The sequence below is a fragment of the Neopsephotus bourkii genome, unplaced genomic scaffold (assembly GCF_033783945.1).
Source record: "Neopsephotus bourkii isolate Nb327-2 ecotype Australia unplaced genomic scaffold, CSIRO-AGI_Nbou_v1 NB_565, whole genome shotgun sequence".
Lineage (NCBI taxonomy): Eukaryota > Metazoa > Chordata > Aves > Psittaciformes > Psittacidae > Neopsephotus > Neopsephotus bourkii.
In genome coordinates, this window is record NW_026901066.1 from 396524 (window position 1) to 413161 (window position 16638).

At 36.0% G+C, this 16638-nt stretch overlaps 1 protein-coding gene across 9 annotated transcripts in view; it reads right to left on the bottom strand.

Moving 5' to 3' along the window:
* Positions 1 to 976: 976 nt before the first annotated feature.
* Positions 977 to 16638, bottom strand: part of CYRIA (CYFIP related Rac1 interactor A) — a 59862-nt gene continuing 44200 nt past the window's right edge. For 7 of the 9 annotated variants that reach the window (XM_061351174.1, XM_061351171.1, XM_061351176.1 and 4 more), the window contains 8 exons: positions 16246 to 16351; positions 15037 to 15173; positions 14875 to 14952; positions 14489 to 14605; positions 14327 to 14406; positions 12310 to 12436; positions 9689 to 9759; positions 8064 to 8238 (listed from right to left, as the gene is read on the bottom strand). In XM_061351174.1, the coding sequence (XP_061207158.1) occupies positions 8175 to 8238; positions 9689 to 9759; positions 12310 to 12436; positions 14327 to 14406; positions 14489 to 14605; positions 14875 to 14952; positions 15037 to 15173; positions 16246 to 16351 (780 nt within the window). In that variant the 3' untranslated portion in view covers positions 8064 to 8174. Of the gene's footprint in view, positions 1211 to 8063; positions 8239 to 9688; positions 9780 to 12309; positions 12437 to 14326; positions 14407 to 14488; positions 14606 to 14874; positions 14953 to 15036; positions 15174 to 16245; positions 16352 to 16638 lie in introns of those variants that run through there. The other 2 variants (XM_061351172.1, XM_061351177.1) reach the window with 2 other exon arrangements.

The window sequence follows — 16638 nt, forward strand, 5'->3', positions numbered from 1 at the left end:
CTTTCCAACCCTAACTATTCTACGATTCTATGATTCTATTGCTGGATGTGTTGCCTCTATTGCTGTTGGAGAAATCCCAGTACAGGATAGCACAAGACATCGCTCAAAGCAAAAACCTGCAGGTACTGGGAACACTTAGATTCTTAGTGATCAGTGTACGAGTTGTCCAAGGTAATAACCCAGGATCTCCACCATGGAGAGACAGAGGCATTTTGGGGACTGATTCAGGCTCCCCTGACATAGAGATTGAAGAAAGAAGGAGGGTTCTTTAGCAGTAGGTCTGTCTGTCTATACTCTCTGGAGGACTGTACATAGGACATATGGCTTTTTCAAGTGATGTCCCTTGAAATGTCAAGTGAAAATTAAGGTTAGAACACCTGCTACCCGTATTTTCTAGATGTCTGTGGTAGGCAGGACTCAAAAGTCTGCTTCACACAGTGTATTAGGTCAATATGAACAAAGCTGTGCACACAGAATTCATCTGCTTCAAATAGAGGCAAAAATATATGTTCTGATTTTGAGAAGAAATGCTAAAAACAAATAAAAAATAATGCCATTAAGAAGAAAGGGAGAGAATGCCACTTTTGTAACTCTGATGCTAGTACTCTGACCATGATTTTCTTTCTTTGTGCTTTCAAGATCAGGGAGGTAAATGACCCGTCAGTGCAAAGTCTTGAATGCATCCTTCATTTTTATGCTTCTTGACCCATGAAGTCAATAAAAGATGTCTCAGAAAGTTCCTTCAGCAGAAGCTTCTAACACAATTGTGATACAATTGAATGAATGCCCCAGGAGAAATGAACTTTCCAAATAGACACAAAATCCTAGACTGACTTTCCACTAGGCCAAATCCCTGCTATTTCAGGGCCTTTTGTTTTACACAGGAATGGCCCCACTACTACCTGGCATGAAAATAACTGAATTAAATTGAAGCCTGTGCTTCTCAGAGCTAAAAACCACAAACGTTTGCTTGTTAGTCTTTACTAGCTGATTTTTATTAAGTATGGCATTTCAAATTGTTCTTGGGGTCAGAGAGGAGAGACTTTTTACTTTCGGAAGTATGAAAGAACTGAAGAATTTCAAACTTTCCAACATGAACAGTGATCAGCAGCTTGGGCACCTGTGTCAAACTCCATCAAAACTGTTGTCTTCTCTCAGCTCAGTTACACCACGCTTCTTGATTCAAAGTACTTGCATATTCAGGTAGTATCTGTAACAGTAAAACCCCAGTTCCTATCTAGGAAATACATATAATGAGGACTACTGATACTTGTTTGAAAAATAATCTCAGATGTAATACTTTTCAAGAAAATAATTGAAATTAATTTTCAAATAGAATGTATTTCAGTACTTTTTCTGACTTCATTTAACCTACACTGGATTGTGTTATTTAAAAATCTGGCCAATTAGATCATGAATGACAAAAATAAAGAAAAAAAAGACTTATTTGCATATCACAGAGTAATTATAGTTTTGTAACATACAATTAGAATAGCGGGTCTCAACGTGAATATGAAACCACTGAACAAAAGGAATCTCCATTAGCTTTTTAAGCCTCCAAATTTAATAAAGTAAATGCCACTTTGACAGACTGTGCAAAACAAATGTGACATTGATCCTGTAGTTTTAAAACACAGTTGCAAATAATTGGCTAAGTCAGTGGTTACAAATGATCTTTCATTGTACAAACATCATATATGCTACTGTGAACATATACCTGAGTATGTGTAATCCAAAATAGATCAGAATAAACAGGTACATATCATCTGATCCACATTAACAAAACCCCCTGCAAAATCCTTTAATAAGGTTGGTTAGAAAATACAACTCTTCTTCCTCCAAATTAAAAAGTTTTCATAGAGATGCAATACCTGTTTCAGTCCTATACTGATATATTCAGTATCTCAGTAATGGGGACTATGTATACCTGTTTGGTGAAGTACAATTAAGAAACTTAATTCAAGTCCACTGTAACAAATCTGGTTTGGGAAGGTTTCTATTAAAATGCTGCATGCCATTGAAGCCTGAGTTTAATAGTTAAAGTGCCTATAATTAATCACACCCTTGTATACAATACAAAAATAAAGCTATGAAATGGATGTTAACATTATTTTTCCCAGTCACCCTAAACTAAATCAAACACAAAAAAATCATGGAACTAGCATATTTCATTGTCAGACATTTCTTTATTATGAGTTTATTAAAGACACAAATATGAACTGCACAGAAAATTCTAATGGGAGAAAAAAAATCCAGTAAAACTATAGCATTTAATTTAGAAATATAGCTGAAATTGTCAAATATTAATTACTGTTGAAAAATAATACCACTTTTTTTCGATAACCTTCTCAGAAATATAACCAAAATGAGGTTCAGGTCCCATCTTTCTGAATCCACTGGGAAGACTCCGTTAACAAGAGGAGAAGGCAGATGGAGGCTGCATACAGGTGAGCTAAGGTAAGCCACCTTGCATTGTCTCACACCAAAGAGCAGAGGTTACAGTCTCAGGTGGGCCCTCAGGCAGCAACACTCCACAGCGCTCTGCTGCTGCCATAGAAAGGGAGGTAAGGTTAGTAAGAGTCTTTAAGCTTCCTCCTACGATGGCATCCTAAAATTGGGTCTGTAAAGAGACAGGGTTCTTCATTTTGGGTAATTTCCTGATCAAAGCCCTTCAGAAGTTCCCTGTCCCTCTAACATGATCTGACCTTCAGATATTGCCATGTCCCACACCCCACAGGACAGCGTAGTTTCTGAACTGCATGTCACGTTTCCTGTTTTGTCCTATTTTCATTATGGATGATCTAAACCAGTTGAGGCTGATCACCTTCCACTGCCCTCTTTCGACTTCTTTGGTGTGTCCTGAGGGGACTGACAAACTCTTTCACAGTTTTCAAGCCAGTAAGTTAAAAGTTGTTTGACACATCACTAAAATCCATGGAAAACGTCTTTAAATCCTAGGATTTCACTAAAGTGGGTGCTGAATCAGAATGAGAACAATCATGAGCTGTAACAGCAATTTTGATCCAAGCCACATACAAATATTCTAACCTTGAAGTTCTGTTAGCAATTTAAAAATGTCAACATGTACGCCAAATTCTCACACCCAAGTCTACATATTTAATCGGCAACAGCCCAAACATCCAAGACAAGGGAGTTATATTAATGCCAGCTGGATACCAAATTGAGATCTGTTGAAAAATCATGATATATCTGCCTTTTGAACTAGGGATTAGTGCTTGGTTGGCCTATTTAAGTATATATTTACTGATTTTCTAGAACACCTACTTCACTGTTCACCTCAGTTTTAATTTCAAAGCAGTCAAGCAAAAGAGATCCCTGCAAGATCATCACATTATGTCATTGATCTGCACTAGCAGAAGACTCAATTTGCTCAGTAATAAGTAACCTAGGTCAAAGGCCATGACTGAGAAAAGACAAAGGGTATTGTTTACACCCATGTCAATCAGAAATAGCTTCACTGGAATAAACTGAATTAAATTTGCTTCAAATCGGTGTGAAAGAGAATTTTGTGTTTGCAGAATTTGGATTATGTGGAGGTGAGGAATTCACCTTTATTAGTCTGTAGCAGAAAGCATTACAGACTACTAAATAAAAATACTAGATCTGCTACATTGGCTTTTTAACCAAAATGTGGATTATTCTCTTATTGGCAAATCTAATTCATGTCACAGTTTAAGTTCACTGGCTTCCACTGCGTTATCTAATCTACTTCACAGTGTGAATTCATAGATTCTGTTATTTTGCATTAGGTAAGAGAACAGTACTTAGTGTCCTGCTTCTTAAAGAAAAAAAGACAAACCCAAAAAATGCAACTATTTGCAAGAATTAGCAAACTTTTGGATATGCAAGATTTTTTATTTCTTGACTTTTGATGTTCGTAGTATCATGCACTTCTAATATCCTATAACATATGCAATCTTAAAAGCATATTCTTACCTATTTTAAAAGCATATTCCTACCTACAAGATGATACACAGGAATAATTTAATTTGGTAATTTAATTTGCCTTGTTTGGGGACCTGGTTGGAAGAACTGCATGGGATACAGCCCTAGAGAGAAGCCCAGGAGAGCTGTCTTATTTTCAAGGAGCATTTTCTCCAAGCTCAAGAACAGTCCTTCCTGATAAGCACAAAACAAGGAAAGATGGTTAGAGGCCTGCATAGATGAACACAGAGGTCCTGACTAAGCTTAAACACAAGATACAGCCTGCAGGAAGTAGGACCAGTGACAAGAAGATGAAGACACTGTCGAAGCTTGTGTGGCTGGGGTAAAGAAAGGCAAAGCCCTTCTGAAGTTAAATCTGGTGAAGGATGTGAAGGCTGTCAGCAGCAACAGGAAAGCTATGGGAAATGTGTGCCTGGGTATGGGAACTGGTGAAAAAGAATGCAGAAAAGGTAAAGAACTTGGTGCCTTGTTTGCCTCAGTCTTTAACAGTATGAGTTGTGCTCAGGAATCCCAGGCCACTGAGACCAAAGAGAGTCTGAAGCAGTGAAGACTTACTCTTGGTGAAGAAGGATCAGGTTAGGGAACATTTAAACAATCTGGACATACACAGGTTTATGAGACCCGATAGGATGAAACACGAATTCTGAGAACTGGTCAGTGTCACTGAAGGCTTGTTTAGGTTGACTTAAGCAAGGCTTTTGACACTGCCTCCCATAAAAACCTCACAGACAAACTGATGAAACATGGATAAGACAGTGAAGTATACCAAGAACTAGCTGAATGGTGAGGCTCAAAGGGGTTGTGATTAACAGCACAAACTCCATCTAGAGGCCTGTCACTAGTGGTGTACCCAATGGCTGATACCAGGACCAAGACTATTTAACATCTTCATTAACGATCCAGAGGGTAGGACAGAAACTACCCCCAGGAATTCTGCACGTAGCACAAAACTGCGAGGCCGTGCTGATACACCAGATGGTTGTGTTGCAATTCAGAAGGATCTCAGACCAAGAACTAAACAGACATGATTCTCTACTGGTTTTGGCAAAACCAGATGCGGCATGAAAAAAAAATGCAGTATTTCCCAAATGTGCATCCACCTAACTGGCACTGTATTTTTGTAGGAATATGCTGATTCTATTAAACTTCTCCAGAAGTACATGGGGAGGGTGAAGAGAGATCATTTTGTATGAGGAATTTATGTCCTACTTTGTTTGATTCAGGGTAAATAAAAGAATGCAAACCATCTTATATACTACTTACACTTCAGTTTAAATCTTCTTCTGTGAAATACAACACAAAAAGCAATACAGATGAGACTTTTTGTTGCTTTGTAAATTTCAGTAGACATGGAAAAAAAAACAGATAACTTATCTGAGTGATGTTACCAGTAAATATAATCTTAGTCACTATCCTTCGTGACAGCCACTTAGGAGCAGCAGAGAGCTTAGAAGTCATAAATTATGTCTCAAACCCATTCATTTGTTTGCAGCAGCAAATTCTAGTCTTTCAATTTCATACCATACTGAAACAATAGTTTCTTCAACCACAAAACAAGCAAATCTTTAGGTCTATTCTGACCCAAACCAGTCATAGCCACTTATGCACACTCTGAAATGCTGACATTATGAGGCTTAAATATTGATCATATTACAAATATGTATTCTTACATAATGACGAGTCAAGAAGAAACATTAATAAAATGGAGATCAGTAACTTTGACCATTAGTCTATATAGCTCTTCTTCCTAGAGCAATTAATTTGCACTTATTTTGAAGGTTCAATGAATCATCCTCTGACAACCTTATTGATTATAAATACCTGAGATGGCCACCACAGCCTAGTATGACTGCTATGAAGATATAAAAACCATAGAAGGGATTCACGGCCTCTACTCTGTAAAGAGTATCAACAATTTCCCCTGGTCAAGATGACAGACAAGTACAGAATCATCAGAAAAAAGCCAGGAATTATGCGATGTGAGGTTATACTGTTGTGGCGTAAACTGGATACATAAAGCTGAGCCTACTATGTATCAGATCCAAAACTTTAAATGAAATATTTCTCAACCTGTTTATGTTGTCTCTAAATATAGACAGCCTCAATACTTAATGTACCAAACTTTTTATTATTTCAAACAAACTTCTGTACAAAAACGTCAGAGCAGGCAAAGAAACTCAGTAGCTTCGGCTAACAGCACATGGTAACTCACAGAATGCTTTAAGGTTTACATTTTTATTATACAAGTGACAAATAGCTTTCTTCTGGGCTGCTTAAAGATTTAACTGTTTGACAAATAATTGCATGTAAGCATGTGTTAACTTCAGTTACCAAAGCTCAATAGAATGAACTGTCATCCACCTAGATTTACCTAACTGTAAATGACTATGAACAAGGCAGGCTTCTCCCCACTATGTATCTTTAAATGTCCCCCCCACTAAAAATGGAGCTTGTAAACAGTGGATTTACTATTGTGAAAAAGCAGTGTAATCACTGCTTCCAGACAAAAAACCCCCAAACCTAGTGTGATTTCTAATTCTGTTCCTGACAACAACATAGTGATCTTGCTGCTACAGCTGCAGATGTGACATGAACGCTGGAGTTGCAGTGCTGTCCAGTATCACAACCCATATTAACATTGGCACCTAAGGGTTCTGATCAGGCTTGAGAAACCTCATAGTGGTCCTTCTGCTCAGAGATAAACTCTAAGGCAATCTCCAAAGAACTTAGACAGTAATACTGTTCAAGGACTGAGTTCAATGACTCAATCTGTCACTGCACAGAAAAGTTTCAGCAGACCAAATGCATCTTCAAAGTTTTAAGGTAATGTTTTTAGAAGTGATATATGCATGGAAATTCCAGTGAGAGCACACAAACCCTGAACTACATACACAGGAATAAGCAAATAAACCCCTGAAACTGTGCACAAGCACTGGAGTTTTCACACATACATGCAAGCAAAGTACACAAAACCAAACACGTTTTCAGAACGTGACCTCTGCAAGAATATTTACAGCAATGCCAGACCACCCAGAAGACACACTGAACAGAGCATGAGCACTTTGCTGCTTTTGGCAAAGTATTTCTATTCCATTTATTGGAAAAATTACTAAAGAGTAAGAACAAACAACTTGGCAAGTTAATTCAAATCCTTGAAGTACCAATCACATCCAATTGAAAACCAATGAAGAGCTGACAGCTGACAAATATTTCTGTGTTAACTCTGAATCATCTAATGAATAATACTACCAAGGAACTTGATGATGTTCCTTAGATGAGCTCAGCTCTTAAAACTTATTTATATCATCCCTATTCTAACACCATTTTGACTCCAGGGAAGTTTGCTGCTGCAGAAGAGTGTTCTCCTTTATACCAGTTTGTATCAGCAAAAGGATTACTTATTAAGTAGGCCTGTTTGAGACATAATGTTTACCATTGTATATATACACTGATAAACCATTCCTAGTTAAGTCAAGGCATTAGTATTTTCTCTTTCCTTTCTAAATCTAATACAATTATACAGAATTTGCAAAATCTAACAATGGTCTTAGAACACTTTCTCTGTTTATTTATACTGAACCTGAAAAAGGATATTAATTTCTTCAATTATTGAAAAGTACAAGTTATAGTTAATAAAAAAGGAAAAATGATCTCTTTGCAATAGGTTTTTGGATTCCAGCCAGCATATAAGCCTTAAAATTAGGTGGATCTCCACTTTTTACAGGTATCTTATGAGAGTGATGAACATTTAGGTATTCTCCTATTCATAAACTAACTGACTTAACAACTGTGCACATTCTTAAAACATACCCCATGAATTTTACTTTCCCTTACGTTAAATTTCTATTTTTCAAGTTGATTTTTTGTGTTGTCTTTGACATTTGTCTTTATTTGATTTCCACTTTGTCTTCACTACTACTTACTTTGCTGATAGTGAGGCGTTTAAGGATTAAAATGCACAGATAAACTGTAGTAGTTGAAGTATCTAAATAAAAAAAAGTATTCTAAAAGTAAAATGATAAAGGCTAGCATAAAAACTTAGGCTGTGCTATATAAAGTCAGTCAGGTTATGAATAGATTCATATATTTTAGCAATGTGAAGGAAACGGTTATGTAAATACACACAAGTATTAACATCAAACTGTATTAAATTATGTAAACATACACATCTTCTGTGATCAATACAAACATCTACTTGTCTCAGGACACTACTGCAGCATAGCTCGAATTTGTTTTGAAGTAGATTCATCATTCAGGTGTTTCGTAGTGAACCTAGAAATAACAAGTTAAAACATTTTAAAAAATGAACAGGAATTAGAAAAGTCTGAAAACTTCAGTACCTGTTTTTGAAATCAATGTATTTCAATTACACAAAAGAAAAACTTACATGTTCCTCTCATCACTGATCACTGGAATTAATAATGGTTAATAGTCTGGTGTTCTTTATCTTCTATATACCCCTTGCAGTAAATTATTCCCTGTTACTAGGTGGAGAACTGTGGCTAATTCCTGCCTAAATGCTGCTTACCATCCATCTATGACATTGTCATCACTCTGGGTTGAAATGATCTCTTTTTTTTTCCTCCAGTTAGAAGTCTCAGAAGAAATAAGACCATGGAAGTACATAAGAAATAGGGTAAATATAAAAGGACTTAATAATGTAGACTGAATTTTGGCATAGTGTGTAAACATAAATTTAAGCAGCTTTCTTAAATGTCCTTGGAGGACTTGAATAGGACCTGATACCTGCAGGATTTAACTCCACATCAATTTTAATTCAAAAACATAATAAGCAAATATGAAGGTGCAGTTCTCACTCTATTCAAGAATTCAACAGCTGAAGAATTCAATACAGCTTTCAAAAACTTGGCACTAAGACTTCTGTATCAGCTGAAAAAAAGTCAGACCATTGTGTCTTCCTTCCCAAGATAGCACCTTAAACACCTAGCTACAGGATTGGGATTTAGGTTGCTGTTTTCTCTAATTTCAAAAAACAAATGGGGTCATATTAAAAGGGAAAGAGAGAAGGGTATTATCAAGAATCCGAGAAATAAATACTTCTAAAATCATAGAATCATAGAATGGTTAGGGTTGGAAAGGACCTTAAAATCATCAAGTTCCAACCCCCCTGCCATGGGCAGGGACACCTCGCTCTAAACCGTATCACCCAAGGCCTCGTCCAACCTGGCCTTGAACACTGCATTCACAACCTCCTTGGGCAACCTATTCAAGTGCCTCACCACCCTAACAGGAAAGAATTTCTTCCTTATATCCAATCTAAACTTCCCTGTTTAAGTTTTAACCATTACCCCTTGTCCTACCACTACAGTCCCTAATGAAGAGTCCATCCCCAGCATCCCTATATGCCCCCTTCAGATACTGGAAGGCTGCTATGAGGTCTCCACGCAGCCTTCTCTTCTCCAGGCTGAACAGTCCCAACTTTCTCAGCCTATCTTCATATGTTCTAGTTGCTTGGGTATTTTATATACCAAAGCATACTTATCTTTTTAGATAAGCTTCAGGCAATAAAGCAAGCCTTAAGTGTCTCTCAAGAAGGACATTATGAGTTCCACTGCTAACAGTGACTGCTTATCAAAGTGAAATGAAATAAACATATTTTCTTAATAAATCAAGCATCTAAGGTGAAAAGTCTTAAAGAGATCTGGAAGAAAAGTAAATTGGAATTTGCTACGGCTGAATCAAACAATTATTCCATACGTACCTGAGAGCATTCAGAAGCCCTTCCACAGTGTCGGGTGGTTGTTCCTTTAAAACTTTTATGCATCCCTTCATCTGGGAACAGAAGCATGCCACTATTGAACAATAATATATGAATAGCACTAGCTGAAAATAAGGAAACATTTCACCACACACAGGCAGGTTTTTTTCACTATTGAATATTAATGCTGCTTTATATGACATAATAAAATCATAACTTACTAAAAATTAAGTTAAAATGCTAACTTTTGAGAAAACGTAATCTACTTTAATGAGCATTTGTAGATAATAAACATATATATTATCTTTAACATAATTTCTCCTTTTCCAACTTAAAAATTATCAGGAAAAGCTGATATAAGCTAAAAAAAAAAACCCACAAAAACCAAGCAAGTTCCATGTCATTATTGTTAGCAACTATCAAACAGATGTTTTAACTTTGACTTTTATATACATACTTGCACACAAGAAGTAATTTTCAGTATTCAGTTTTCAGCTGTAAACCTAACTGGTGATAACTTATGTTTTTTTTCATAACGGTTATGAATTTAATCTGAGATCCATGATGTTGATTTTAAACACCACACTGAATGAATATCTTTGTGGAGACTGTACAACAGGCTGAAACTTTGTCCAAATTTGTAGAAATGAAGCAGAAAAACAAGAGGTAGAACTCCCTGTCTAGTCAATATAGAGAAATAAGAAATTCCTTTATCCTGTTCAGAATACAGTTTCATATATAATGAGTCACACTCCAGAAGTATCTATTCTCTTTCCATTGCTAAGAAGATATCTAATAGCTAATGACAAATTAGTCTAAACTAATTCCATCTTACTTAAAAATCTCATTTTCCAAGTCACATTACAGTGCCAAATCTAAAAAGCCAGTACATTCATTGCAGCTGAAGAGCAACTTGCCTTATAATGGAAGTGGATGATGAAATACCTAACTGAAGTCAGGGACTGCGAATTTGCCAATAAAAATTACGTGGAAAATGTAGCTCAGCCTCCTGCACAATGGCTGGCCTAACAGTCCCTGATCCCTGTGCTCTGTTGGCTCATATCTACCTGGAAGACAAAACCAACTCTGCAACTAGTGGAACAGATTAAATTCTCAGGTAGCAGCACAAGTTTTGAAGAGACAGTTACTTTTCCTGAACTAGAAAAACTTAAGACTATATTCACATCACTTGGAACAGGTTTACATGTCCCACTAGATCAGATCAGATCAGCCTAGATCAGAAGAACTGAAAGGGGCTAAAAATTCAAACCATTCTTTTCTGGTTTTGTTAGAATCAGAATCCCTAAAACAGTCAAAAAAGAGAAGCTTTAAATCGAGTCTCCAGTCCTGAAAGAGTAAGGAAAGGGCAGTTTGTTCCACTGTTCCTGAAATTCTCTTGAAACAGCCCCCAAGAAGCAACTAGTTTGGAGAAAAAATTGTTTTACAATAAAACAAACTGATCAGCTGAAATATTAAAAGATTTTTTTATTAGAAAAGAATCACTAAACTACTGAGGTGAATTACGATTTGGAATCAGTAATCATTTTTAAAAACTGATTCTTACATCTCCTGCCTTCCACTTGCACCTATCTAACTTTCCTGTAAGGTTACAGAGTTTTAGGATAAATGTGAGAAACAAAGTACACACATTATATATTTGGTCCTATCAAAATTTTAATTGTGCTGTCCCTGTAGGCAAGGGACTGAATTAGCAGTCAGGAAGTCTGCATTCAATTCCCAGGCTCTGTCTGCTGCATGACCTTGAGCAAATCAATTCACCTCTTTGTGACATATCTTTCCCTCTGTAAAACAGAGTCAAAGAGGAGATGCGGTAAAATACTGATATCTTCAGATGAAAAATGCTAACAAAGACTGAATGTCATAACATAGGTATATAACTTATTTTCTTCTGAAGTAGGCTGTCTTGTAAAGGGAAAGACTGCATCTTTTTTTTCATGTAACAGCTTATTTCTGCGGAAAGATGAGCTTTAGGTTTCTAAGAACACATAGCAAAGATAAGAACATTTTTTGTGTGTGCTTGCAATATCTGAAATTAAATAATAAGGTTGATTACCCTGTGACTGCTTATGCCAAAGCTAAACCTGAAGGCTCATTATCAACATTGCAACAGTAACATTTCAGTTCTCTTACTTCAGATTTCAGACAAAGCAAAGACAATGTTGAGTATCTGCTTATTTACAGCAGAAATACTGCCACAGATGAGCATTTCAGCATAAATAAATTATGTGATTAATAAAAAATTATGACCGTAGCACTTACTCCAGGGTAGGCGTATAATACAAAATAATACAAAATTATGTTAGTGTAACCATACAGCTGGCAGGAAAACATAGATAACAGAAAAACAAGTATCTGTGCCTGGAAGAAAATACAAAAAACAAAACTAAACCAAACCAAAACCACAAAACCCCTGCTTTTTATTTTAATTTCAAACTAGCTTATATATATATATATATATGTATATGCAGATGAAGATAAATTCCAAATTTTGCCATTCAAAAGTAATTAAAATGATTTATACAAAGCCATAAGCTTGTGTTTTAAGAAGAGCTGTAGACTAATTTTCTCACATCTACAGAGTATTACAGAAAAGTCATTCTTACATCTATCTTTGATGTCTTTGAGAAAGCTCCCACAGGATGAACGTGGTCATACAGAATAATAACTCCCACCATTACTCGCATGCAGAACATAAGGGTCTCTTCACTGGTGAATCTACTCCTGTACTCTCTGGAAAACAGAACATAAAAAAGAAATAGTCTTGACTTTGTACTGAACAATTCTACAAATTAAGACTATGAGCACATGAAATCCGAACTAAAATTATATTTTAAGGTTGAAGATGCGTCTTAGTAAGACTTTAAAAATCTCTGAATTGCATAAGTCCTAGTAAATTTAGAAGAATGGTTAGAAAGCAAATAAAGATATGTAAACCTCTTCCAATACCCCTTTCACAGTTCAGATCCTCACTTCAGCAAGATGTCTGAGATGGCTTCACAGAAGATTTCCACAATTCGTAACACATGATGGAGACTGATAGTACTTCTGTTTAACATCAGAAACACAACATACTGGGATGTATGTATGTATAACTTAAAGGAAAACTACTCTTTTTGCTCAAAGTCCTACTTTGATGTGGTTTAGTGGGATCTTATTTCAGCAGCTAGTAAATTCAGGACTTCACTGTGGTGGATCATAGTCACTGATCTCTTTCTAAGTCTATAGGCAGCTTCAACTATCCAGGTTCTGAGAATCTATAATGTGGAGGCCTACGAAACAGGACTGTACTGAACTAATTCTAAGGAGTTTTCCTTTGACTTTTCAGTTTCAAAATAAGAGTACGGGTGGCTCTCAGTTAAAAGCGCCTACTGGCTCTAATCCCTGAAACCATCGTCAGGAAACGAAAACACTGCTTACAGTAGAGAAAAACAGAAATCCTAAACCCCAGAAAAATCACACTTTTTCTAATGAATATTTAGAATATGTAATACATAGATTCGTCTACTGTCATTCACTGATTTTCAATATAGCATTTGATTTTTTCACTTAAATGTATCATCAAAATACTAAAATCTGTACTGTACTACCTTTCAGTTTAGAGTAACTTCAACTTTTATTCTTACACAGTATCATAACATGAAGAGATTTAAAGGCTACAGACATTTTGATATTGAAAATGCCTGACTAGCCCACAACTAGAACTAAATATCAGATAACCTTCTGGTACATGACTCACAACTTTGTTTCTCTACTTTTGCAAAAAAATGCACTGACACATAAGGTTACTCTTCAGTTACTAGGATGTCCTGGGACTGAGAGATGAGTCCTACTACCTACATACACTTTTCCAGAACTTTCATAAACACAGTAACCTCAGGAATTCTGTCCTTTATATGGCACCACGAACAAACAATTCAAAGACAAGAAGACTACCTTGACTATCTTGTATCTGTTTTCTACTTAACATCTAACCTAAAAAGCACTTGACTAAATGCACAGCTAAACAATAGCAAGCCCACTGGTTCTATCTACACTATTAGATGCAAACACAATTGTACAGTTTCTATACAGATGAATTGCCTCATATCCAGAATAAGATGGCTGCATCCAAACAAGATCTACTCAAATGATCTTTGAAATAGGCTGTATGTATCATTTCTAAAAGCACTATTTGAAAAAGCTAAAATCTTTCCCCTATGTATGCTAGTAAGTGAGCAGCACGGGCAAACAAGAAACAGTAGGTGGCCTAAGGCCCCGTTAGAGGAGACACAGACACTGAAGCCTATTACACCATTTTAACCTTTTGTTGAAAGGCAGGCTGACCATGTTAAGCTCCCCCTGAGAAAACTGAATTCATTAAAATAATATATTAAAATTCATTAAAAATATTATCAGGTGCTTAAAATCGGAGGCAAGGCTTTCTAATAAACTTTTATATACAAAGCTTTCTATATAAATGTATATAAATGCTATACAATGTTTTGTATATAAAGGTGCTAGCAGTTTAAGGCATACATAAAGGAATTCATTTGGAAAAAACTCTGTTTATCCCAGGTGCCAAGTAAAATACAATACAAAATTCTCTCACACAAGAAGAACAAGATTTAATGTAAAACTTACGGTGTTTCCAACATGACTTTACAAACACTAGCCATAGTACTTAGACAGTCCGTTGTATTTTCAATGGGCAATGTTTTGTTCTAGAAGAGCAAAAAACACCAAAGGTTCAATAAACTGTCATCAGGCATGTCTGTGATAGACCTTTTCTACCCCGTAACTTACTTCTGATACAAAATATGTAGTTGCATTACTCATTGTTTTCAGCATTGGTGTGGCTTCTGCATAAAACAGGGACATTCTATTGGCCATTTCATTGTTAACTTCATTCTCAATGTCTAGCTGGTGAAAACATGAGAAAAAATAGTCAGCAAAACTCTTTAAATCTTGCTGGCAGCAGGAAAAAGACACAGTACATGCTCATGTCAGCAAGCAGATTGTTGCATGAATAGTTCCAACTCGATTTGCTTCATGTGAACTGCTGATTAACACTCAGTCTGAAGGACAGAACGACAGCTAGCAAATCAAAAGAAAAATACTACCTCAAATGGTATAAGTGCAAACTGACAAATACCTCAGTGTGAGCAGCAGATCAGATTTTATTTACTTACATGCATGTTGTTTATTCTGTTGCGACTTATTGTCCGCCTGTAGTAACTGAAGTCATTCTGAATTGCTGGGTTTCTCATCTTTGAGAAAGAAAAACAGGAAATAATCAGTTTCAGTCCAAAATACACAGAAAAAAAAATCACGTATTAAAAGATTTTATTAACCTTAAGTTCATCAAAACGAAGAGTAAAATGTAAGATTTCAGCAAACTCTTTCGCTAGAGCCTGTTCCCGTTCCAGGTGTTGAGTTGGAGTATAAGGCGGGCACGTCAACGACTCCAATAAGCTCTGCAGGGCTTTCTCTGAATAAAAATCAGAAGCACAAATTCTATTCAGTCCACATTATGACACATTTTAAGTATCTAAATATATGTTATTTGAAGGGAATGAACCCTCCAAACATGCAGAACCCTAATGGAAATGCTTTTCTTACTATTCGAATATGAGAAACATCAGTCAGATACCTGACGGTTCAGGCTCTCTGCCATTTCCTCTCCATTTTCTAGCAGTCAGCTCTTTTCCCCTTTTTATCACCCTTTACCTGGGTTCTCTATCAAATATTCTAGAGAAAGCATTTTTATTGCATTCAGATAAGTCAAACCTTTCTCTTTCATCTTTCCCAATTAGCCATCAGCTCAGTATAGAGATTATTCTGGCATCTCTGTTACTAAAAGTGTACTCTCAGGCACTGACAGAAATGTAATCCGGCTCCCGCAGCTATAATTACTAGCATAACTCAAGAAATGAAAGACTTAATAAGCAGGATGTTGTAGAAGAATTTCCTTGCACTGGGAGTTCTCCCACTTCATACATACTTTTTGCATACTGGTTCTCTTCCACAGTCCTAATTCAAGGAGTAATTACACCATGTTTTGGGTTTGTAGGGATGAAAAAGTCAGCGTAAAACTTTGGGTTTTCACTGTGTGAGAGAGTTTATTAATACCCTTTCTCCCTGGGATAGTTACCCCATTATCCCTGTTTTTAAAATATTTTGAAGTATTATCGTTTTACATTCCTTTTAAAACTCTGAAGTACCCAAATTACAAAAAAATAAATTCCATCAGCACAATACTGAACAGTGAAACACAGAGAGAGTGACACGCACCAGAGAAAAACTTGACACAGTTTTATTGCATTCTTTTCTTGTACTGTAGTTAGAGAATACAGACTTATTTTAAGTGTTAAATTAACAAACTGTGGTAATTTTGAAATCAAATTAAGATTAAAAATATGCCTTGATAAATTTAATTGCACTTAAATGTCTGCTCATATTATACAAATAATAATAACAACCCTTTAAAGGCTGTGGAAAAAGAAGCTTCCTATTTCTTTATATATAAAGTAACCTAATAGACATACTAAACCAGGACTCACCTAATCTGAGTGAAAACTCATAGAAGCGCTTCAGCCTTACAACGAGAGGACATACTGAATTCCATGCCTTTTCTTGCAACTGGATATCATTGGGATTTTGTATTGCCTGAAATGAAAATATTACTGTAAAGAACTGTGGTATATAAATAACAAGCAAAAGGTGGATTGAGATTTTTCGACCATATTATTTTAAGAAAGTAAGTACCATAAAACATAGAACAATGATAACAAATTACACCGCACAGGAATAGGAAATTACAAAGACCAACAATTACTATGCTTTCCACCTTTCCTCTTCCTCATAATGCACTGATTTAAGATTATTCATTCCAATACACCACTATATACAGAAATATATATTTGCATATTATTTTTGAGAGCAAAACTACTGTA